Consider the following 24,879-nt stretch of genomic DNA (forward strand, 5'->3'; position numbering starts at 1 on the left):
TAAGCCTGCACAGTTCAGTCTTTGCCTTATGATAGTCATGGGACCTGAAGCAGGAGTCTGTCAGGTCGTGTATCTGGCAACAGAACACTCTGATTTGTGATGTCAGCATGTACATGGGGATTGTTCCAGCCAGTCCCCTCCCTGAGCACCGCCACCTTGCGCTAGCTCAGCCCGGCACTGCCTTTCCTTGTGGGTCAGCGGGCCCGCGGGCAGAGACACTGAGTGAACTCTCCTCATGGCATTAGCTTCTCATCTAAAAATGTGAGAGTTACTCCTATAAAAAAAAAAAAAAGAAAAGATCAAGCGATGAAAGAAAGAGGAAAAGTAAGCCATTTATTATCGACTGGAACTGATCAAAGGAAAAATCACACAATTTGTAAAGTATCTTTCTTCACTGGAACTTCTTTTCCTTCCAATGCATTTTGCTGTTAAAAGAAAGAAGGGGAGGATTAGACCCTGTGGCATGCATTTCACACTCTTAATATGGAGGCCCAGGGCCCAGGATTCCTGGGCGCTATTCGAAAAGGAATCCAAGAGGGCACCAGAGACTAGAGCAACTATGCAAAGCAGCCAGTTCCTTGAACAAGGAAAAGGGTGAGAGACACCTGCAGGGAGAAGAGGAGGTAATGGAGTCTAGGGAATGGAGATGAAGGCCCAGAAAGGAAGGTCAAGTCTCAAAAAGGGAAGGGTCAGAGGTTCCCCGATGAAAGGTTGCAGCCAGATCCCGGACTCAGTCTGGTCTAAGGAGGTGCTGGTGGTGGGAGGTTGTGAGGGAGGGAATCAGTCAAGCCACTTAAGAAGAGACTGGCTGTAGCTGTGGTCTTTTGAGGGCTGGTGTTGGAGGTAGGACTATTCATTCATTCACTCATTCATCTGTCTTATTCGTCCATTCAATAAACATGTGTGCATTGAGTATCCACTGGGGCTTATGAAGATGAATAAGGCATAGCCCCAATCTCCAGAAGAAGAAGACAGAAATCACAGGCAAGTAGAGAAGACAGAGGCAGTTAGAGGACAGAATGGTAAACGCAATTCCAGATTCCCACGTGCAGGAGACCTTGAGGAAAAAGGTTTCTGCAGAAGACGTGTGAGCTAGACTCCAAGCACAAGCTGGGAGGCAGGGTTACTGGGCCTGGGAGTGAAGGTCAGACCCAGACTGGGGACCATGGAGCAGTCAGTCGTGTGAGTCTTCCATGTGAAGCAAAGGCCAAGAGAAACCAGGGACACAGACAGGGAGCCTACCGTTGCGGGGCGTGCCCAATTTCTCGTGTCCCAAATCACTAGTGAGTTTAGATTCCACCTCCCAGGTGGTCAGGACTTTGACCTGTAAGGACTGATGTGAAGATAACTCTGGTGACAGTACAGAGGTGGCTTTTGAGACCATCAGGAAGATGCTGACCACACCAGGCTAGAGTGATGAGGCCAGAACATGGTGAGGAGGGTCAGAGCCAAGAAACACTTCAAAGGAAGGACCAGCAGGCAGAACACAGTGGTAGCTGAATGACGGTAGGGAGGGGGTCCAAGACAAATCCGTGTCCGGTCTGCGTAACTGGAAGCTGAGTTGGATTCAGGAGGAAGAGTAAGTTCCGAAGGGAAGAACTCCATTCTGAGGGTGTTGTGGAACATCCCGGTGCTGTTTAATCAAGCCTGGAGTTCAGTTGAGAAGGACAGTGTGTACATAGTCCCCAGATAGGTGGGCCTCAAAGCCCTGGGGTGCCTGGGATGACCTGGGAGAGGGAGGACAGCGAGTGGAGGGAGAGACAAGGCTAGAGCCCTGGTGACCATCACCACCATTCGAGGAATGGGCAGAAGAAGAGAGATCCAAGAAGAACAGAGACATCTTGGCCAAGAGGAGGGTCAAGGAGGCCATGTCTCAGAAGCCAGAGGATTTCAGGGAAGAAGGGAGTTCTCATCAGCATCAAATTCTGTCATGAGGATCATCAGGCAAGGGATAGACAGGGACCAGGCAGGGACAAAGGGCATATACAGAGCAGGGCAGAGCCAGATGGAAAGGAACAAGAGGGGTTACAGAGAAACTAGGGATAAACCACGGATAGGGAGCCCATTGTACAGTAGATCCTCATCATTCCCAGAGATTTGTCTACTTGCTAATATTTACTTGTAACCTCCACATCAATACTCCTGGTGCTTCTGAGTCATTCTAGGATGTTCACAGAGTGACAGAAATCTGCCCACGTTCCCAAGCGAGCTCATTCAAGGCCATCTGACCCCTGTCTCTGCTCCCATGTTGTAAACGAGTGTCCTTTTGCGGTCTACTTAGTGCCATGATTTTTGCATGTCTGTACTTTTTCTCACTGATTTTGCTCTTTTAAATGGCCCCCACGTGTAGTCCTGAAGTGCTCTCATGTCCTGAGCGTGAGAAGGCTGTGATGTGGCTTGCGGAGAAAATACATCCATGAGATAAGCTTCCCTCAGGCACGAGTGACAGTGCCACTGGCTGTGAGTTCACTTATTAATGAATCAACCATATGTATTAAATAAGACGTCTTTCAACAGACACACACATAAAACAAGCCTACTGATTACTGGACAAAACGTGACCAAGGGCTGGTAGGAACCTAACCCTGTATTTCCCACAGGAGCAATGGTTCAGGATTTGCTGATTCAGCATCTGCAGCCACCTTATAGAACATCGTTACAGTGAGTAACAGGAACGCACTGTACTTGGTGGGGCAATTGGTAGGCATGTGCAGGGAAGGAGCCTCAGAGCAGCGTGTGAGAAAATCCAGCCACACACGCCAGCTTTCCACCTCTGGGCGCTGGCTGGGCTTGTCTGTCTTATGTGTGGGGGACAGGGAGGGTGTCTGTCTTCCCCAGTGGGTGGGCTGTCATGGAAGATCATGACAAGAGGTTGTGACTAATAAGCTTCATTTCTGAATACTGAAATCACTCAATAGGCTCACCGAAGAGACCCAGGTTTTAGGGTCACCCCCCTACATAGTCGCTGGCGGGTAGGTATGCTGTTAACATTGCCAATCAATTCAGGTTTTTGCCTTCCAGGCATGCTTTACTCCATAGGTGCTTCACCCAACACATGACAAATGTTTCTTAAACAAATGATCCCTGAGGCTTTGCCCTCTTGTGCTATTTTCTAAATGTGTAGATATTGACATGAGATCAAGTAATACAGGAAGAAAAAGAGGTGCTTTGGGGACAGACAGACATCGGGAGTTAATCCTAATCCAGCACCAGCTCTGAGAGGAGGGGCCTCAGAGGCCTAAGCTTCCTCATCTACAAAACGGAGATATAGTGATAAAACTTCACTTAGATGGTTGCAAGATTTACATAAGGCAACGTAGGTGAAAGCTCCAAGCACAGACCCAGGCACCCTTAAGAGTTCTGATCTTCATGGGTGCAGGGAGAGGCACAAAGTGGGGATTCGATGAATATTTTTTGGACAAATTGATAAAATCAGGAGACTGATTCTTTTCACCATGCAGTTATTGACAAAACACCTCTCTAAGAACTGCTGCTCTTGGACATATAGCATAGGAATTCCACACTAAATGATGATTGCAACAAAAAGGAAAGAGTATCACTCACGCTGCTGTGGTTTGGGTGACAGCAGTGTGGTTTGTGGTCTTCAGGCCACTACGTCATGCAAAAGTCAGAACTAGGCCAGCTATAAAGATCAAGAAAGTGTGAAACTCTCAAACAGATTTCTTTCGACATGAGAGCTGGGACCTGATTTTCCCCTGTTCCTATTTTAGGGTAGCAAATAAGAAAAAATATCTCAGACCTCTTTGTTTAAATACTCCCTTTCACTACCCACACCTACATATTAAATGATTTTCTAGCAATCTGAAAGAATCCTAGAACAGTGGTTGTTAAATTACAAAAATACTTCCTCAGCTCCTAATTTGTTGCAGAAACTGAGCTAAGCTCTGAGGATTCTATGATTCTCGATGAACCAAAGTCTCTGCCTTCAGAAAGCTCCCCACTGGAAGCATGTCATCCACAGTTTGAAAAGAGTTGTCCTGAACTTGTTCCCACATCGGTTCATTCCTTCCTTTCAACCTGAGGGAACCCTTATTATAGTCTAGGCACTATTTTTAGCATTAGGAACTAGACAATGATATTGTATTAATAACTTAGTATAGACATATTATTAACCGTATTTTTCATGTTATTAAACTAAAATAATAAAGATGACAAGGTAACATATACTAAAAGAGCTCATTTTCTAGCAGGGACAAAAGCAAATAAAATAATAATCATAAATCTTTGAAGAACTGAGCCCGAGACTTTAGGGACTACGCCACTCTCCCAGTTCCTAAGTAGCTGAGAAAGCTTGGAAACGGATTCCAGACACAGTGGATTGATCTCTTCACCGGACCCCCTGTGCTGGCCTTATCTTAGGATTCTAGGAAACTCAGAGCACAGTGTGGAAACCTGCCCAGCTGAGGGTCAGGGGAGGGCAGGGATATAACTGGGACATCAAGGTCAATGTCCAGGCCAGGGCGGCAGTGTTTGGTCTTTAGTCTGTGCTGCCTTTAAGGAGACATTTTTTTTAAGTGATCAATTTCTTTACAGAAGTCAGATCATAAATTTATATTGGGATATATATCCCAATATATATATCCTAATGTATATATCCCAATGTATATATATGTTTATATATACATATATATATATATGTATGCAATATAATCATTAATAAATAACATACAGCCAGTCCATTGAGAATTCTATTTTCTCCTGCTGAGGATGTTCTGTAAAGCAAAAAGAAATGATTTAAGTTTATAAAAAAAGAATATGATGAGTCTGTTTCTTTGTAATGAGTACTTTCTTGATTTCAGCCTGAAGCTGGTTTTTATTTTTAGGGTGTGTATAGATTCAAAAGAAAACCTACCATTTGCATCTTTTATCCAACACAGCCTCACTAGTAAATTTCCCTTCGATTTTAGTAAAATGTCAGTTGACCTCTTCCAAATTCCGGGGTTAAAAATTTATCATACTAGGCTTGGCTGAATTTTTTGATCACAGAAGCTCAAGAACCCAAAGTGAGAGTCTGTCATCCACTCAAAAAATACTTCCAGAATGCTTGCTGGGTGCCCGGCTCTGTGCGGGGCCATGGGAGATGCTGGTGACAGAAATTGTCTCTCTCCTCGCCTCGGGGGGCCCTGGTGGAGCCAGATGGAGCAGAGAGGAAATAGGTAATTGCAACACCCTGTGATGAGGACTTTAGGGAAGTCATAAAGGGATGTATCTCTGACGTGTGGAGACCCCTTGGGGAAGAAACGCTGAGCTGAGATGTAAGTGAGGAGGAGGAATTAGCCAGGTGGATGTTCCAGGTAGAGGTCTGAGCAGGAGGAACTGCAGGTATTTCAGTTTTGCGGGAGCTTCAGGGCTGGTGGCCTTGGGAGAGATGAGGCTGGAGAAGTGGGCAGGGGCCGGATCACGAAGGCCTTTGCAGGCCACGCTAGGGAGTTTGGACTTTATCCTGAAGGCATACAGTGTTATGTAAACTGTAAAACCCGTGAAAGCCCAAGCTTCATGATTAACTTGTGTGTGTGTATGTAAAAATGAATGTACACTGAATCCATATCTATAATTACATCCAAAGATTCATTTTAAATGTGCCTTTCATCATGTTCCTTTAATACTTGGGAGCCTTTAAAAAGACAGAGCTGCCTTCGCTCCAGTTCCTAGTAGCTGCGGATTTATATATGCATGAGGCAGTGGTGCTCAGTGTGGGTTTGCAAAACCAGGACTCAGCCTCCAGCACTCGGGCAAATGGGCTATTCTTCCTCTTGGTTCAGGGTCTGCCTCTGCTTTGCTATATAAATGAAGTGAGCCTTAGGGGGTTAAATGGAGAAGGATCAGAGTCTGCTCTGCATTTCCAGATAAACCTGAGGGCAGCGTGCAAGTTGGACAGCGTGGAATCAGGACCCGAGGCAAGATCTCAGGCAACAGGTCAGTGGTGACAGTGATGAAATGATGGGCTAAAGCCAGAGAAAATGTGTGGACCCTGTGGATGTCGGGAGAAGAGGGCCAATGATTGTAATAACATATAATGGGAAAGAATCTAAAAAAGAATATATGTGTATATGTGTATATATATATATATATATAAACGGAATCACTTTGCTGTACACCTGAAGCTAACACACATTGTGAATTAACTATGCTTCAATAAAAATTTTTTAAAAGATCCAATGCTACTCTAAAATTTTGCGCTGGAGAAAATTCAGTGGATGCTGATGCCTTCTATGAAGACAGGGAGCTGAAGAGGAGGCTAGTTGAGCTTCAGGAGCTCAGGGGTGCTCACTGCAACTGCCTCCAGTGGGCAGGTTATGTAAGAGCCTGGATCTCGGGATAGAGTAAGGTGAGGAATGTGTGTTTGGAAGCAACTGTACATCAGTGATCGAGTCAGGCAAGTGAAATAGATGACAGTAATCTAGAGAAGGAAAGGACTAGGCAAAGGAGACAAGACAAATGGTCACCAGGATTGGAATGACTGATCAAGAAAAGGAAGGCAGATTAGATGCTAGAGATCTGAAAGATCACTATCCAGTTTGCAAAAAGCAGAAAAGTGAATGGGAAGTGGGGAGGTAGGGGCAGGAGTCATAGACCACAATTTTGTCAAGACACTTAGCAGAGAAGGAAGTAGGGAGGGAAGGCAGCTGTTGAGATGGGGAGACTGGGTCAAAGAAAGGGGGCTGTTCTGTTTGTGGTTTGTTTTTTGTTCTTAGAGTAGAGAAATTTGATCACATCAACAACAGCACATATAAAAGCCACGGGAAGGCTTCCCTGGTGGCTCAGTGGTTGAGAGTCCGCCTGCCGATGCAGGGGACACGGGTTCGTGCCCCGGTCCGGGAGGATCCCACATGCCACGGAGCGACTGGGCCATGGCCACTAAGCCTGCGCGTCCAGAGCCTGTGCTCCACAACAGGAGAGGCCACAACAGTGAGAGGCCTGCATACCGCAAAAAAAAAAAAAAAAAAAAAAGCTACGGGAAAAAGATTGAGGGTGCAAGAATGAAGAGACAGTCGAGGATCAGTATCTGGGAGGAGAGAAGAAAAGGTGGGAGGCCAGACAGGAGCTGAAGAGCAGACTCCAGACGTTGGAGGTGTGGGAACAGCAGCTTTAAGACATCCCCATCCTCCAACCCCCCCGCTGGTAGCTTCTATCTCTAAATACACTTGTTTTTAGCTGTGTCCCCTTACCTCAAGGCTGTCACTCAAAGCCAGTGTTTATTCTTGCTCTGGGCCACAGGTTCAGGTTCCTTCTATTTCCGGGAGGAAAGCCCCTTCTCATGATCTCTGAAGATAGAAAGGGGATATACAGGCTCTGTCATTCACATCAAAATCTAAGACAACATGGACTGTGTGACTATAAATTAATGAGAAAGGCTGTGACCAGCACCACCAGAGCCCCTTCTGCCAAGAGGCTACCCAAGAACACCATGACCTCATCTTGCTTATCAAGTTCTCCCTCATGCTTGCCTGCACGGTGTGACAGCTGAACCCACTGCCGTATGCCCTCGAGGGCAGGGACTATCACATTTATCTTTCAGTCCTCTGAGGGATCTGCCCAGGGCTTGTCATACACATTTGTTGAATTAAATTGAATTGTCATGTTCTAAGCAGTCTCTGAGATGGCTGCACCTCTGCATCAATGAAGGTCCCAATGCCCAAAATGTTTTTAGAATTCAGCTCTGGAATTACCTTCCAAGGAATATAAAAAGGATCAGTTGCATTAATTTATATCCATATAATATTTTTTTTGTCCCAAATGACATTTTCTCAGTGTGGTAGCCAGCCTCAGAGAGGGCCTGCTGGTATTCACACTCCCGGGTATTCCCCTCCCACATCGGACCAGGGTTGGACTGCATGATTAATAAAATATGCAGAAGTGATGCTATATCCCTTTCAAAATTAGGTAATAAAAGACTGTGCCTTCTGTCTTGGGTGCTCTTTTGCTTGCTCATTCTCCTCTCTCTCTCTCTCTCTCTTCTCTTGCATCATGTTCTCTGGCAGAAGCCAGCTATCATGTTTTGAGGACATTCAGACAGCCCAGTGGAAAGGCCCATATGGTAGGAAACCAAAGCCCTCATTCCAATAGCCCCTGAAGAATTGAGGCCTGTCAACCACCATGTGAGTAACCTTGGAAGTGGATCCCTCAGTCCCAGCTAAGCCTTCAGATGAGATCACAGCCACAGTCAACATCTTCTCTACAACATTTTAGAGACCCTGAGCCAGAAACACCCAGCTAGGCTACTTCCCGGTTCCTGACCCTCAGAAACTGTGAGATAATAAATGTTCGTTGTTTTAAGCTGCTAAGTTTTGTGGTAATTTGACACACAGCAATAGATGACTAATGCACCCAAGTTGGTTATTAATCTGATTAACTGAATTTATTTCCAAAATTAAATCCAAGAGCTCATGTTTTCCATCACTACAGAGATTCAAAAGAATGAGCCCTAGACTCAGAAGGTAATTCCTAAAAAAATTGTTCAAAAATATTCTCAGCAGTGGTCACATTGTTAGAATAAGTATATTTCTCCCAAAGTGGCACATTGGAGGAGGTCTAAACTCAGGCCTTTTTTTAAGCAAGCCTCAGATTGTAAGCTTGGTACTTCAAATAAATTAGGAAAAAGCCTAAGGATGGTCAGACACTGAGCTCAATGAAACATTAATATCTGTGTTATTCATTTTAATGGAGAACTCCGATCAGAGGGTAAATTTCACAACTCTTTTGTAAAGCAGCATGAAAAAAACAGAAGCTTTAGAGTCTGACAGATCTGTCTCTAAGTCCTGTCTCTGCCCCTCCCTACCTGGATCAAAGTCCTACATTGGCCGTGTAGCCTTGGACAAGTTACAGAAACTCATTAAACCTCAGTTTGCCCATCTACAAAATGGGAAGGAACATAGTGCTGCCTCTCAAGATGGTTGTGAAGTTGAAGGAGAAAACTGTCAAGCAATTAGTAGAGAGTTAGTATTTTGTGTCTACAACAAACAACATGAGTTGTTACTCATTTCTTCTGTGTAAGCAGGTAATACACCTGGTTTACAGTGCTGTCATGAAGGTTAAATGAGAAAAGTGATCGTAAAAGGGAGAAACTAAATAACTGTTAGTTCTGTCTGCTTGCTGAAAAGTACAGTTGAGGTTGGAGGGTAAAGAGAAGTTTAAAAGAGTTTGGGTTTTTCAGAAAATGCTCCAGATTGGGACAGGAGGCAGGTGAGTGCTGATTTCCTCAGCTAGATTTGATATTTTGATTCCTGACAAATTTTAAGTGAGTTTTGATGCCTCAAAGTTAGCTTTTCAATGATTTGCAAAGCTGGTTTATGAAGGACTGTTCTTTTTTTTTCATTTTCCCTTAAAATATTTTGCATTTCAGGGGTTTATCTCTTATGACATGACTTCAGCAGAGTCTGGCTTGATCAGAAAAGGATGTGTTTGGTGTCCTACAGAAGAAAACAGGACCACTTACTAAGTGACCGTTCATAAAATGGCTCACTTCCTGCTATGTCAGGAGTGAGACCTGTAATGCAGTACCAGTCATAAGGCAGGCCCCCTCTGCCCACTTCTGGAATGTTCTATGACTTTATTACTGATGTCACAAATACGCTTTTCCAGCAAGGAAGCAGTGAGAGATCACCAAAGAGTTTTGCTGCCATCAGCTCCAATAGAAAAAATCCTCCTATTTACCTATTTTACCAATAGGTAGAAATGTTTCCTAAGCCATAGAACACTAACTCAATCCCACTTCAAATGAGAGACCACTTAAGAAGGAAAGAAAAAGAAAGCCCTACCTCCCCGAAGCAAGATTCTTAACTGGATGGTCACCTCTGGTCTTATGGCTGGAGGATTATAGAATTCAGCCCCAGCCAGTCAGATGAGGTTCAGTCCAGATCCTCCCACCTACACATTGCTGCATACCTGGCTCCTAAAACTGGTCATGCACCCAGGAGGGAGCAGGCATGCTCAAGCTGGGGGATGCTCTTATGGTAAAAACCAACACCTGTCCTGCCTAACTGGCAGAGATGTTGGGACATGAAATGCAATCATATATGGAAAGGCTCTGCATAAATATAGAGCTGCCTAAATGAAGAGTTGTAACATTATTGCCTACTGTTAAGAAAAGAGCAAAAGCAAATGTTTATTTTCTGTGATTTCTGTAATTGTTCAAAGCTTATGTACAGATATTTCTAGTTTTAAATGACTCCCTGATAGAGAGCTTCAATATGAAGTTGATTCACAAAATATATATATATATATATGTATGTATATTAAAAAAAACAAATCTCAACTTACCAAGCAGATAATTGTTTCTTGATGTAGAGGATCCCAAGATATCCCCCAAAACCATCTAAGTAAATGTAGGCATTAGTATGTATCAGCACATGAAAGAGAGAAAAAAGAAGGACACTGCAAAATATGCAAATATTATCAGGAGGACTCAGATGTATTATATAATTTATTTTTAATGAAATAAGTCAATACATTACATTAAATAAATTTATATGGTATTGAACATGTATGTCTAAAAAGGCATGTGGGGAAAAACAACTTACATGAAGTTTAAATTGTCTAAAAACGTTTTCACTAGACTCAAAATGACCCCCAATTGTTGTGGATGAGAAAGACGGAACCTCATTATATGGACTTGCAAATCAACTCTGTTTAGGTCAAATCTGTGAGTTTTCTCTCTATGAAGTCCCCATATGTGTTCCATTAAAAAAAAACAAATAGTAGTCTTCATGAAGCCACTGAAAGCCCATAGTCACAAAGTAAGGTGGCTGCTTGACTCACAACCTTTCTACCAGGTGTCTGGGCCACCTACCTGTTACCCTCTCCATCGTGAAGAGTCAGTTAGCCTGCTGGCTTTTGTCGGAGTGATTGGTCTAGCAGGTGGCACAGTTTAGTGGGGGAAAGAATAATCTTTTCAATAAATGGTGCTGAGACAACTGGATATCCACATGCAAAAGACTGAGGCTGGACCCCTTCCTAATCAAAATGGACCATGGATCTAAATGTAAGAATCACACAAACAACAAAAGAAAAAAATGGATCAATTGGACTTCATTAAACTTTAAAACTTTTGTTCTTCAAAGTGCACCATAAAGAAAGTAAAAAAAAAAAACCTCACAGATGGGAGAAAATATCTGCAAATTGTGTATCTGATATGGAACTTATATACAAAATATATAAAGAAGTCTTTCTACTCAACAAAAAAAGACAAATAACCCAATTTAAAATTTGGCAAAGGAAATTTTTTTCTTTTTTGGCCACTTTGCACAGCTTGCAGGATCTTAGTTCCCCAACCAGGGATCAAACCTGCGCCCTCGGTGGCAGTGAAATCGCGGAGTCCCAACCACTAGACCACCAGGGAATTCCGACAAAGGATTTGAGTAGCCGTTTTTCCAAAGAATATATACAAATAGTCAATCATTGCTCATTAGGAAAATGCAAATCAAAACAATAATGATGCACCACTTCACACCCACTAGAATGGCTAAAATTAAAAAGACAGACAATAATAAGTATTCATAAGGATGTGTAGAAACTGGAACCCTCATACATTGCTGGTGGGAATGTAACATGGTACAGCTATTATGGAAAACAGCTTGGCAGTTTCTCAAAAAGTTACACATAGAGTTACTTTATGCCCCAGAAATTCCACTCATAGGTAAATACCCAAGATAAATAAAAATATATGCCCACACAAAAACTTGCACATGAATGCTCACAGCATCATTATTTACAATAGTCAAAAAGTAGAAACAGGGACTTCCCCGGTGGCGCAGTGGTTAAGACTCCACGCTCCCAATGCAGGGGGCCTGGGTTCAGTCCCTGCTCAGGGAACTTGATGTCGCATGCCGCAACTAAGAGTTCTCATGTCGCAACTAAGGAGCCCACCAGCTGCAACCAAGACTCAGTGCAACCAAATAAATAAATAAATAAATAAAAGTTTTTTAAAAAAAGATATGTATTAAAAAAATGTAGAAACAACCCCCATTTTGATCAACTAATGAATGGATAAATTAAATGTGGTTTATCCATACAATGGATTATTATTCGACAATGAAAAGTACTGATACATGCTATAACATGCATGAACCTCCAAACATGCTAACTAATATAAACCAATCACAAAAGAACACATATTGTATGTTTCTATTTATATGAAAAGGCTGGAAAAGGTACATCTATAGACAAAGAAAGTAGATTAGTGGTTACTAAGGGATGGAGAGCATGAGGAACAGGGTAAGGGGTCTTAGGGTTTCTTTTCTGGATGATGAAGTGTTCAGGATTTAGATAGTGATGAGAGTTGTACAACCTGATGAATATACTAGAAACCACTGAACTGTACACATTAAAGGGGTGAATTGTATGGTCTGTGAATTATTGGGTTGGCTAAAAAGTTCATTCGGCTTCTTCTGTAACATCGTATGGAAAAACCCGAACGAAATTTTTGGCCAACCCAATATATTTCAATAACAGTGTTATTTTTTTTTTAAAAAAGGGGGGACACATGACCTAAGACAGGACAACGGGAATAATACCAAGAGGTATCTCCAGCTGGAGCTAGAGAGAAATGCTCTGTTTCCTCCTAAGTTTAGAGGATATGAATCTGAAGTAGCTTGTAGTCTTGCCTCCTGCTACAAGGAGAAAACTCATTTGCAGAAAGGGGAGGAGTGACAGAGAAGGAAAAAAATGAATGTGGCCCAGATAGTGTTGACAGTCACTAGATTGAGTTGTCCAAGAGGACAACTCCTCCCTCTCCTTTCTAGGAACGTGAGCCAGGAATGATCTCATTTTGGCTTAGGCCACTTCTAGTTGAGTTTCTATCATTTGAAATGGGAGAGAGTAAATAAATGAAATGCCTGTAACTCTCCACCCCCGAGTTCAGAATTCCTGTTCACTCTTCCTCAGTTTCTCCTTTTGCACTGTTTTGGGTCTCATGGCTGAAACTCTAGCCGAACCTCATCCCGTCGACTTGAAATCAGAAGGATGTGTCCAAAATCAAGGCCATTCATCATCCTACAGATGTTAGCATTTCATCGTGTGGTTGACTGAAGTGCCATACAGAAATCATTTCTCCTCTACAGACATCTTTTTCAAAATTAAAAAAGTAAAAATAAAAACTGCCCATAATTTAAATATTTATTTGGTTAAGAGAGGAGAATATTAACAATTTTAGAAATTTATTTGTTCAAATCTTTTTACAAAGCATTTATACTTATTAAAATTATGTAGTGGAAAACCTGAATGTGTTTGTACTAGAGACAATTTCTCTCGTTGTATGCTTACCAGATATTTTCCATTTGAGCTAAGTCCTATTTCATAATAATTAGGATGTTTGATCTTATTCTCCATGGCTTCCATCTTTCTTCACATTATATTCCTTTCTCTGGAAATTCTTTTACTATCTACATATGTTTTTCAAGTGGCCTTTATGTTCATTACTCTGGGATATTGTTTTTCAGTTTTTTTTCTTTTATTCCCTACTTCCAACAATGATTTATTTGTTCTGTGTCTAAATTCATTCCAGTCAATTGTCTTTCATGTTTGTAGTATCATCATTTATTTCCCTGAAAATGGTTAACAGCTGTCGTCTAATTTTTTTTTCTGTTTCATGTAAGAAATCTATTTTAGAGTTGCCAGGAATTACTTTAAATCTCCATCTGCTTTCTTCTCTTTCTTTCGAATTGCAGAATCCTTTAATTTAAGGAATTTTTTCTTTGCTCATAATTCTTTATGATCTCTTAGTCTTTGAGGCAAAGCAACCTGGGAGTTTATTTTAAAATCTTGTTTGTTTCCAGGACTAACTTAACTTAGTATCAGAGTCTTCTTACAAAACTTGGGACTGGAAGAAAAGTGAGTAGTCTTCAGTCTGCAGTTAGAAAGTTGCAATAGGTTTGTGGGTTGTGCAAACAATCAGAATCAACTTTCCAAATCAGAGGTGGAAGAGGGGTTAAATTAGGGGAGCACTTATTAACTTCTAATGTGTTAAAGGTCATAGAAGAACAGGCACCCATTTCTCTCGACATTCACCACTAACTCCTAGCTCTATTTGGCACTCTCTCTCACCTGCCCTGCCAGCCTCCCAGTGCCCCCATCCATTATTACCTAGTTCCAGTCTGTTCTTCATCTATTCTGTCACTGCCCTACTTATAACCCTTGAATAGCCCCAAGCCAAGGATCCTTGACATGACCCATGAGGTCCACCTTGACCAGGCTGGTGTCCTCTCCAGCCCCACCCTTATGCCTCCCTTCTCATATTTTTCTCCTAGTCATGATGGATTTCTGTCCATTTCTACCCATCAGCTTAGCTTCCCTCACACATCAGGGAACTCTGTCATGCTCTCCCCTGTGCTGGGAATCTCCTCATCCTTCCCCTCCACACCCTGTGCCCTTTGTCCTGAGGTCACCCACCCTCCAGCCCCCTTGGGAAAGCTCGCTCTGACCCCACACACTATTGCATCCTCTTGCTACGAGCTCCTGAAAGCTTGCCTGGTAGTCAGGGTAACCCCTGCTTAATGGACACCCCCAGACTCATCCACAAACCCCACAAGAGCCAGAGCAGTGCTTCTCTTGCTCTCCACTGTCTCCTAGCTTCCCCCATATAAACCACAAAATCAACATGCACAAAATGCTTGTGACATGATGCTTGGTCCCTGTCACTTCTGGGTTAGCTTGGCCAGGTGTGCACCACTGTGTCAGCTGTGAAGCACACCTCACTTCCTGGATACTTTACTGGAGTCGAGGCCCTGGGTACCTGAACTAGCATTAAGGAGATAGGATCCAGAAATCCCCTGGGGATTGACCCTCAAATGTTGCTGGTGAGAACGAGATTGATCAATAACCTTATGCTCAACTGAACATTTTTGCAGAATTCTCCTTCCAACAGTGAAAACACCCCTGTAACAGGAGTTTCTCACTCCTTCCTAATTCTAAAATGGACTTCCATATAAAGTATGTAAGTCCTGGGTTTGTTCATAATAGAGGAACATTACTTTTATGTGTAATTCTTGAAGTTGAAATTGTATACTCTTTTCATGTAATTTTCACTACAGATTTAGATCTTGAAAAATTAATAAAAATATACATAGAGAAAGATATCATTGGACAGAATTGGCTGTATAATGGTAGAAACATTTTGTAAGTAGCAGTCAAAGATATTATCCATTATGAATAAACAAATAACTTAATGGTTATGTTTTTATCCCAAATTAGAGTCTAGAAGCTTCCTCCTCATATCATATTCCTGACAATTTCTTCCTCATTTTTCTTGTATTCATTCAAGTATTGACTGAACATCTACCCTGTATCAAACATTGTCCTAGATGACAAAACAAACATTCCCTGCCCTCATCTGATGTACATCCCAGTAAGGAAAGCAGTCAATACACAGACAAATAAGTAATATAATTCCAAGTCAGAAATGTATGTATTACTGATTTCACAGTATTATTGCAGATGAATATCAGTGCGATTGAAGGAAAAAAGATGTGTCCTGCCATTCACCAAGCAGCTATTATGTACCAGATTCTGGACCAGATCTTTCACGTCCATCGACTTACTTGGTTTTCTCAACATCCTATCGGGTGGTCTCTATTACTGGCATTTAACAGATGAAGAAGCTTCAGATCATGGAGACTAAATATCCTGACCTAGGTTGCAGAGCTGGTAAATGAACACTGATGTATCAAAAATTCTCCTCTTCATTCCACTAAACCACAGAGGCAGTGAGATGCATACTTAGATCTAAAACTTTGAAGATTTGCTCATTGTTATTTTAAGCTCATATCCTAAATCTTAGGAAAAGAGAGAGAATTGGAAGAAGTAAGGGATATTGAACATGAGATTGCAGGTGTAAAAGGGAGATGCCAGCTGAGTAAGCAGAGCTATACTTGAGTGATGCTCCAGCTACTCTATCACACCGGCCTGCCTGCCACAGACCCACACAGACCCTAAGAGGTAGGTGCTGTCCCAAAGGATGCCGAGCCCCTGCACTTACCTCTTCACTGCTGTTAGACTCGGAACTGGAGGACCAGTGGCAGCGAACCCACACGTCCTGCACCTGCTCAGCAGACACCCGCACGGTGCTTCTGCAAACAGCCGCTGGCTGGAAAAGGGGAAACAGTGAGTTCTATGCCCGGCAGCTGGTAGAAATGGTTAGGACCTATCTAAGAAATCAGACAACACCATAGCGTTTGACACAATGATGCAGACAGAAAGGAAAAATTCACAGAGACATTTCATTTTTCCAAAATGAAAATTTCTCAAGACCTAAGCAGACACAAATGATGATTTAAATATCTCTTAGGCTTTTGCTACATTACAAGCCCTGAGGGAAATCAAATGTTCCCTTCCTGAGCACTGAGTGGGTTCCCTTGAATGGTTTCCCTTTTGAACAACAAGAAATGGGAAGATCTCCCCAGGACCCTACTCTGCTCTCCCTTGGCCTCAGATTTCGTTAGAAACAAATGCTAGTGACACCTGGGTTTGGGACCTTTGTGAAACAGAGCCACAGCGAAAACTCTTACGAAACAACAAAACAACAGGTCCTCTTATCAGGACTGACATCCCTGTGTAACGACCCAGACATCACAATGATAAAGTAACAAAACCCTGAGACCTTGAACATCTGAACAAGAATGCCTCGGACAGTGAATTTGGGGTGCCTCCCGTCCCTGGGGTTAACCAAGCATGCGGCCATGTACTGGTCACTGGGGAGATGAAACTGACCACGTTGTGGTCCTGACCCCCATGGAGCCCAAGCTGGTGGAGGAGACAGATTTTATACAACAGTCAACTATAAAACAGTACACCTCGCACCAGGAACGAAGCTGGCATTTTAAATTCATTTAAAATAGAATTTGAAATGTCTCTGGGATTTTTCTCGGCTATTGGCCCCTTCATATTCGCTTTGCCTGGAACCATCATTATCCCTATTTTTAAACAGCAGGAAACTGAAGCAGCAGGGATTAAATAATTTGCCAGGATTACTCAGGACTGTGGACTCCAGAGCTTGAGTCCTCGACCACTGAGTCATGCCATCCCTGCCCAGGGGACAGCGTGGACACAGTTAGTGGTGCTTCTCAGGGTATCCAGACGCCAGGCAGTGGCCAAGCCCTCTGTGTGGCTTTGAATCAGATCCCGGTGATGTAGGAAGACAGGTGCTCCCTCGCGTTGTTTTCTGGCCTGGTGGCCTTTCCCCCAACTCTTACCATGTAGTAGCCCCTCTGGAAGTCACAGGTGGCGGGGTCTGCCCCAGAACCCCTCCTGCACGTCGTCTCTCGGATGCCAAACTCTATGTCCATGGTCAAGCTGTCCTCATCCAGGATGTTGACCTTCATGAAAACAAAGCGTCAGTTTGCCATAGATGTGTTTCTGAAGGTCACATGCTAGAACTGTGTCTCCCTGCACAAGGAGAAAAAGTGACAGAATACCCCACCACTAAAGCTTTCAATTGTCGTGGCAATCACCCAGTTCCACACCCTCATTCTGAAGACCAGGGGAAGAAGTGCTTTACCAAAGGCTCACAAGACTTTACTGAGACAATAGGACCAGAACTTGGGTGTCCTGACTCCACGCTAAGCACTGCTGCTAATGACTTACATTTACAATGAATCCTCAGTATTTATAGATTCCATATTTGCAAATTTGCCTACTTGCTAAAATGTACATCTAACCCCAATCAGTACTGGGTGCCCTCACAGCCATTCATGAAGACACGCTGGGCGGCAAAGAACTTGAGTCGCCAGATGCACATGCTCCCGACCGGGGTCAGATAAGGTGATGCTCAGGCTCTTTGCCTCAGCAACCAGACCATACACAAGTCAATTTCATGGTCTATTTTGTGTCATGGTTTTCTCATTTTTGTGCTTTTCCTTGGTGATTTTGCTGTTTAAATTGGCCCCCAAGCCTAGTGCTGACAAGCTGTCTAGTTTCCTAAGCACAGGAGGGCTATGATGTGCCTGATGGAGAAAATATATGTGTTAGCTGAGCTTTGTTCAGGTCTGAGTGACAGTGCTGGTACAGTGAGCTCAATGGTAATGAATCACCATATATATTAAATAAGTCTTTAAGTGGAAACACACATAAAACAGGCACATATTGATCAGTTAACCGAAATGTTGTGACCAGAGACTCTCAGAAACCTAACCCTGAATTTCCCCAGGATAAACAGCTCAGGATTCACTAACCCAGTGTTCGCAGAATCTTTATGGAATATAACTGCCATGAATAACTGGAATCAACTTATTTTAAGTGCCAACGTATTTATGAGATTCAGATTTAATATCTAATATGTAAAAATTATCAATAACCAGGGTCATAAATAATGGCAAGGCTGAGTTTTTAGTCCTACTTGTTTTTAGAAAACTCTGCTTGTATCAGCACTCTTCATCCTGTGTCAGAAAGAGACACAAAGACCTCCCTATCCCGAGCTTGGAGCTAGCCACTTATTTCCAAAGCAAAATCAAAGTATTTTAAGTGTCATTTTCCTACAAGAATGTTCCATACTTTCTTAATAATTCCTGAAATAAGTAAGTAGCAAGTACATCTCTGCTGTACAGCGTTATCCAGCCCCGCTTCCCGGTTGATCAGTTCGGATCTATGAACAAGATTACACAGTTTTCCACTCCTTTCCACCAAGGGTGGAATACTGGGGGTACCTTCCAAACTTCCTGATGAGTGTGCTGTTCTGATGACATGGACATCTCCTGACTTACTAAATGCCCACTGTGTGTGCTGCACCAGAAGCACAGCAGGGAAGACCCAACGGAGCTTAGATTCCACCTGGGGCAGGGTGGTGGGGCACCACACAGCAAACACACTAAAGAAAACTGAACAAAGACCTTCCAGATGGCTATAGGGTTAGGAGCAAAAAAACAACGTGGCAGTGGGGATGGAGAGCGGATAGTTTAGACGACGCACCTGAGAAATCCTCCCAAGGAAGGTGTATTTAAGCTGGGACTTAAAGGATGGGAAGGAGCCCATCATGTGAGGAAAAAGCAGAGCCAATGTCCTGGGGCAGAACAAGCCCAGCGGTGGTGGTGAAGCAAAATGAACAAGAGGAAAACCAAACACCCTGAAGTTGGAAAGGAGTGTGCCAGATAGTTAATGGTCCCGTAGCCCATGGGAACAAGTTTTGATTTCATTCTCATTGCAATGAGAAGTTCTCAGAGGCTTCTAAGAGGTAAGATCTGAGTCACCATGGCTGCTACAAGGAGAGCACACGGGATCAGGGACAAGATGGCAGCAGGGAGATGGGCTCCACTGCCCGACCCCACCCCAGACTCCAAAAACGCCTTCCCTTTGAATTCTTGAGCCATCCTTTGGCAAATTTGAGTCAACCCACACATTCACCTACTGCCCAGTGGGGAGAGAGGTGGTGACAGCACTGTGACAGCACAGACCATTTTCAGGTAGGGAGTAATGGGATAGTTTGCTTTGGAAATAAGTGGCCAGCTCCAAGCTCAGGAGGGGGCATCTTTGTGTCTCTTTCTGATGCAGGATGAGGAGTGCTGATACAAGCCGAGTTTTCTAAAAACTCAGCCTTGCCATTGTTTATGACCCTGTTTACTGATCATTTTTACATATTAGATATTAAATCTGAATCTCTTAAAAAAATTAAAAACTCTTCAGCTGGAGACATCAAGCAGGCTCCCCCACACACACCCAGATCATGCTTCCACAATTTCTTAAAGCAACCTGATGAAAGCAAACTGGCAGGACAAAAGCTTAGTTTAAAAGATGAAAATGCAGGGGGTTTGAGTACTGATAATTTTAACTGTGAGATGATTTTGCAAACTTTTTGCAACGCTAAGCACTTTTAAGCACCCTTTCCAGAATATGGAGAAAAGTCAAATAACTCTGTTTTTTCATTTGAGTTCACTTTCAGCCAGTGAATTTCTGCTCTGTGTTCTTTGAAAAATGTGGGACAACCCAAATACTCAACCATAAGGAATCAACTGGAGAAAATCCCAAACCCAGCGTTACGGCTGAAATAAATCATAGTCCTTTACAATCGGTGTTACAGTGTGGTCCTGTTTTTTTTAAAAAATATATTTTATACCCACATATGAAGAGAAAAGAATCAAAAAAGTCATCCTGCCACATGTTCATAGTGGGTGTCTCAGAGGGCTGGATAATGAATGTTACTTTTGGTTTTCTGTTTCTTGTTGTATCCTGTGACTCTTTATAATGAGTATATTTTGATTTTTTTATTTCAAAAAGAAATAAAAATATACAAGCCATAAAATACCCATAACAATTCCTTTTGGAGAGTACAATGTTTAATGTTATGTGTCAATTTAGCTGGGCCACAGTGTCCAGATCTGTGGTCAAACATTGATCTGGATGTTTCTGTGAAGAGGTTTTTGGATGAGGTTAAAGTGGTGGACTTTGAGGAAAGCAGATTACCCTCCTTCATGTGGGTGGGCCTCATCCAATCAGTTGAAGGTCAGACTAGAACAGAGACTGACCTGTTTCTCAGCAGGAAGAAATTCTGCCAACTGACGGCCTTCAGACTTGAACTGCAATGTCAGTTTTTCCCTGGGTCTCCAGCCTGCTGGCCCACCCTGCAGATTTTGGCTTTACCAAGCCTCCACAATAGTGTGGGCCAATTCTTTAAAATCAATCTCTCCCTGTCTCTGTCTGTCTCTGTCTCTGTCCCTCTCTCTTCTCTGCTTCTCTGGAGAAGAAGAGAAGTGAGATCATTTAGGTTTTTCAAACTAAGCCCTTATGATTGGACAAAAAGTAAAGCTCAGGTATAGCTGCCTATCATACTGTAGAAAGCCAAAAAGCAAAACGTGCAAAGAGGAAAGGTAAAAATGGACAGAAATGGGCACAGACACATAAAGGATCCCAAAGCTTCCGTGGCTTTGCCCCAAATGTCCCAGAATCCATCTACTCCTCACCTTCCCCACACTAAGAGGCTCAGTTGCCATAGGTCACCATCTGCTTCCCACAGTTGCTGTCTGGGCTTCCTCCTGGCATCCCACTCCACACAACAGCTGCAGAGATCTTAGAAGGTCTTCTTGCACTTTATTTAAAACCTCCTCCCAACTATTCCCTGCAGGAGGTCCTCCCACGGCTGGAGGTTCTCGTCACTAAGTGAGTCTTAGCTCAAATATGGCACCTCTGTGGAGATTTCTGTCCCATCTGACAGCTACCCCAGCCCAGGCCCGGGCCCATCCATCATCCTATTTTATTTTCTCCACAGGACTCCCCACTCTCTGAGACTACCTTCACTTATTTATAGAATTTGCACCCCATTCTCCCTTCATCCCCTCCCTCCTCTCCCTCCCCTCTCTCTCTGCAGTGGTATCTGAGCTCCATGGGAGCACAGTCTGGTCCAGCCTCTCTGTTCCTCACCCCCAGCACAGGGCCTGTGTCCACCTTTCCTTTCTCTGCTTGCGTACATTGAGGGAACAGTCTGTGTGTGCCTAGTGTCAATGTGGGAACAAGGACATCGTCGTGGCTGAAGTCACATTTCCCCATGCTTTCCCATCCTTTTTAAACTTGGAACCCAAGAGTTAAGTCACTTACAGTCAATTGCAAGAGCATTTGATCCAAGTCCCTGGTAAATCGCAGTGGTTCTTAACCCTGACTACACATTAGAATGACCAGGAAACATGTAAGAATATGAGCCCCACCCTCAGGGACTGGGATTTAATTAGTCACCATCCTGCCTGGACATCAGGAGTATTTCAATCTCCCACATGATGCTGATGTGCAGCGGGGTCGAGAACCACTGGGCTTATGAAGTAAACTCAGGGATAAAGTAGTGGGGCCTGACCCCTCGTCCTAAGCCCACTGAACTCTACCCCAAACCTCCTGCACATACACAAACATTACCAAACCACTTCTTTCCTTCGGACATACTCCTAGAAATGAAACTATGAGATCTAATGTTATAAATATTTGCTATTTTTAATGTTTAACGTGTTTATAAACATGCTTAACAAATTGCACGTTTGCAAAGATAATTTTACCAAATTACATTTTCTCTAGCAGTGTCTGAGATTTCCCTTTCACCTTTTCCCTGGTTATCTTTATTCTGATTTTGTCAGCTGTCGGAGAAGTGACATATTTTTCCCAATGTTTCAAGCTCATTTGTATTACTATTTTGTGCATTGTTTTGTACCCTCAAGGACAGTGATCTGATCTGTTCCCTCATCTCTTTCCTGAGGACTTTGCTTAGCTCTGAGTGGATCTCTCATGGCCACTGTTATGAAGGGAATTGGCATATTTGGGGCCATCTTTAGGGTGTTTATAGAAGGCATGACTAACGCATACAACAAAGCAAAATGTGAACCACTTCTAAGAAGAAAGATGTATCACCAGGACAGATCAAAGTAGGAGAGTTTTCCCTCCACTGGGAGAAGAAAGGAAGTTTTCATGGAAGGGACATGGTGAATGTAACTTGGTCAATGAATTTGAATAGTGAGAAAAGGCTGGAAAGAAACAAGAATAGGCAGAATTCCAGATAGCAGAGCAGCACACAGGAGGCGGAGGGGCATCTCCCTCCTGTGTTCTCACTAAGGATCACACGCCCACATACACAGGTGTGTTTCTTTGCAGGTGCCTGTGTGTCTGGGCTCAGGTGTCTGATACCAAGATGGCCCACGTGCTGGAATGTTCTCTGGATGACTACGCCTCATGCTAGCTCGTCTCCACTGGCCAGATTTCCATGGTGTCAGTAACTGGTTCTCTGGGGACCTGTCCTCATGTTCTTATTCACTTAACTAACTACTAACTTTCTTCTGTAGCAAGCACTAGCTAAATTACAAGTAAATCTAAACTCATTTGCAAGCTTGGCAAGAGGACACCGATTGCCCCGCACCACGCGTGGATTTCATTAAATGCAACAGATGGAAGCCCAAACAGCCAGTGTACGACGGAGGGGTTCTTCACTCTGTCCAGTCCTCCTCCAGAAGGAACTCGCCCTCTGGCCTGGCAGCTGACCACACGTATCTCGCCGTGCTCCCGTACCACGACAGCCAGGCCAAGTGACCCCAGTCTGGCCACAACAGCCTGGTTCTGGGCTAGCTAAAGCATCATCTTTGTGACCTATGACCCAATTAGAAAAGACAACTGGGACAATTCAATTAATTTCCTGGGAATCTGGAAATAAGAAACTGAGCTAGTTTATGAAGGAGTTGGGTCAAGATGAATGTATTGTATTTAGAGACTTGAGCTATGGAGCCATGAGCTGTGTGCCCTTCACAGGAGGAGAGGGGACAAGCCAGGGCTGTGCTAAGGTGGTGCCCAGCAGGGATGGGAGAGGTGAGCATGAAGGTGGAGAGGAAGCAATGGCCTTCTGGCCTCTGCGAGAAAGCGGCCGCTGCCTGGACCCCTGGCCATGTCTCCACAGTTCGCAGTTCCCAGGCGGCCTGTCTGCAATGAGTTCTCATTTGTAGGACCAGGAACTTTGCAGAAGCTCCTCACCCCCCATCTTAACCTAAACTCTCTGGCAGGTATTTCTGCTGCCCACCCCCCGCCCCCCGCCACCCCTTGCACGGGACGATGGGCAGGCGGTGAAATCACCTGGGGCCCAGCCAGGAGGGAGGCGACCTGCAGGCTAGTTTCTCATTTCCTTGGAAGGATAATTCTGTGTTTCTTTCTTTGCCAATCGTGGCCTTAGTCATTGGAAGCCCATGAAAATTCATCTTTTCCCCATTTCCCCAAGCTAACAGGAAACAGACTATTACAAAATTGACAAAGCAAAGTGGATTTCTTTGGCTCAAAAGCCAGAATTTATTTCCTATAAGTATTAGGAGCAGAACTGCTGAACTTGAAAAAGACTCATTTCTAATAAACAAGCAGTTTTTAATAAAATATCTCAAAAGGAACCATGGGAGCTTTGGGTCCAGAAGCAGGATGTACAGAGGATAACATCTGGAAATAGGAAATGATGCCAGAGGGAAGAAAAATGCAAGAAGAATCAGCCATCCGAAGTAGCTTTGAGAGCTTTACGACAATAATTATAATTAAATCCTTTCTCTATTAAAAAAAAAAAAGAGTGTGAAAGAGATGAGTAGCTGTTATCTTTTTAAACTGGAAAATTTTTAACTTGTAACCCAAAAAAGGACAAAAGAAAAAAACAGAAAGCAGTATAAAGAGGACTAGAGAAGACATACCAGGCACTTACTCTTCTAATTGAGCTTCTGAATGCCCGAAACAGATAGGGGCTCAGCGACTGGGAATTCACTTTTGCCACGGAGGCGCTGACAGCTTCCTTCAAGGAAGACGGGTCATAGTCATACACGGGAAAACCTGGACTCATAAACACATGAGGACACAGTGAGACAGGATGCACGGATGAGGACAGCTCTACATCATCAAGGGCAGGTGGCCTGACCCTGAGCTCCTTACCTGCACAATAGTGGAACCAGTAGTTCGTTCCAAGGACAAACATAATCAAAACCTTCATCACCATCTTCTCCATTCTGGGAAGGATAATTTCAGTTCTGATCCCAGCAGACTGTGTCTATGTGTTTTGGGGGTGACCAGTCGTCCTGAAAGCAGCTCTTTATTAAGTGTGACTTGGCTTGTTCACTCCGACTGAAGCAGACTGCAGCTTCAACAGAGACAGTTGATCCTGCAGTCAATATTTACTGCTGCCTTTTCCTAGGGAAAGGGTACAGTTTGAGGCCACTTTTGAAGTTTGGACCTCAACATGGGACTTTAGCCCGCAGCAAAAGCCATCAAGAGGCGGGGACTCCACGTACACTGTTTGTCCTTCTCTAGTTTAATTTCATCCACATGGGCTGCCTATTTCTCTTTATTTTCATTCCATTTTTGGAGGGAGGGGATGCAACCTTACTTTCAACAAAACAGTTAATTTTACATTTTTGTCCATTTAATTCCCTCTCATATTCCTAAAGATCCTGC

At 43.4% G+C, this 24,879-nt stretch overlaps 1 protein-coding gene across 1 annotated transcript; it reads right to left on the bottom strand.

Moving 5' to 3' along the window:
• Positions 1–7,200: 7,200 nt before the first annotated feature.
• SPP2 (secreted phosphoprotein 2) lies at positions 7,201–24,433 on the bottom strand (the record flags this gene model as incomplete). Its single annotated transcript, XM_079710132.1, has 7 exons — positions 7,201–7,286; positions 9,458–9,508; positions 10,282–10,336; positions 15,992–16,099; positions 17,205–17,327; positions 24,137–24,261; positions 24,361–24,433. The coding sequence occupies 7 exons, from the start codon at positions 24,431–24,433 to the stop codon at positions 7,201–7,203; spliced, it is 621 nt and encodes a 206-aa protein (XP_079566258.1).
• Between the last annotated feature and the right edge of the window lie 446 nt (positions 24,434–24,879).

Source organism: Hyperoodon ampullatus, assembly GCF_949752795.1.
Source record: "Hyperoodon ampullatus genome assembly, chromosome: 8".
NCBI classification, from domain to species: domain Eukaryota; kingdom Metazoa; phylum Chordata; class Mammalia; order Artiodactyla; family Ziphiidae; genus Hyperoodon; species Hyperoodon ampullatus.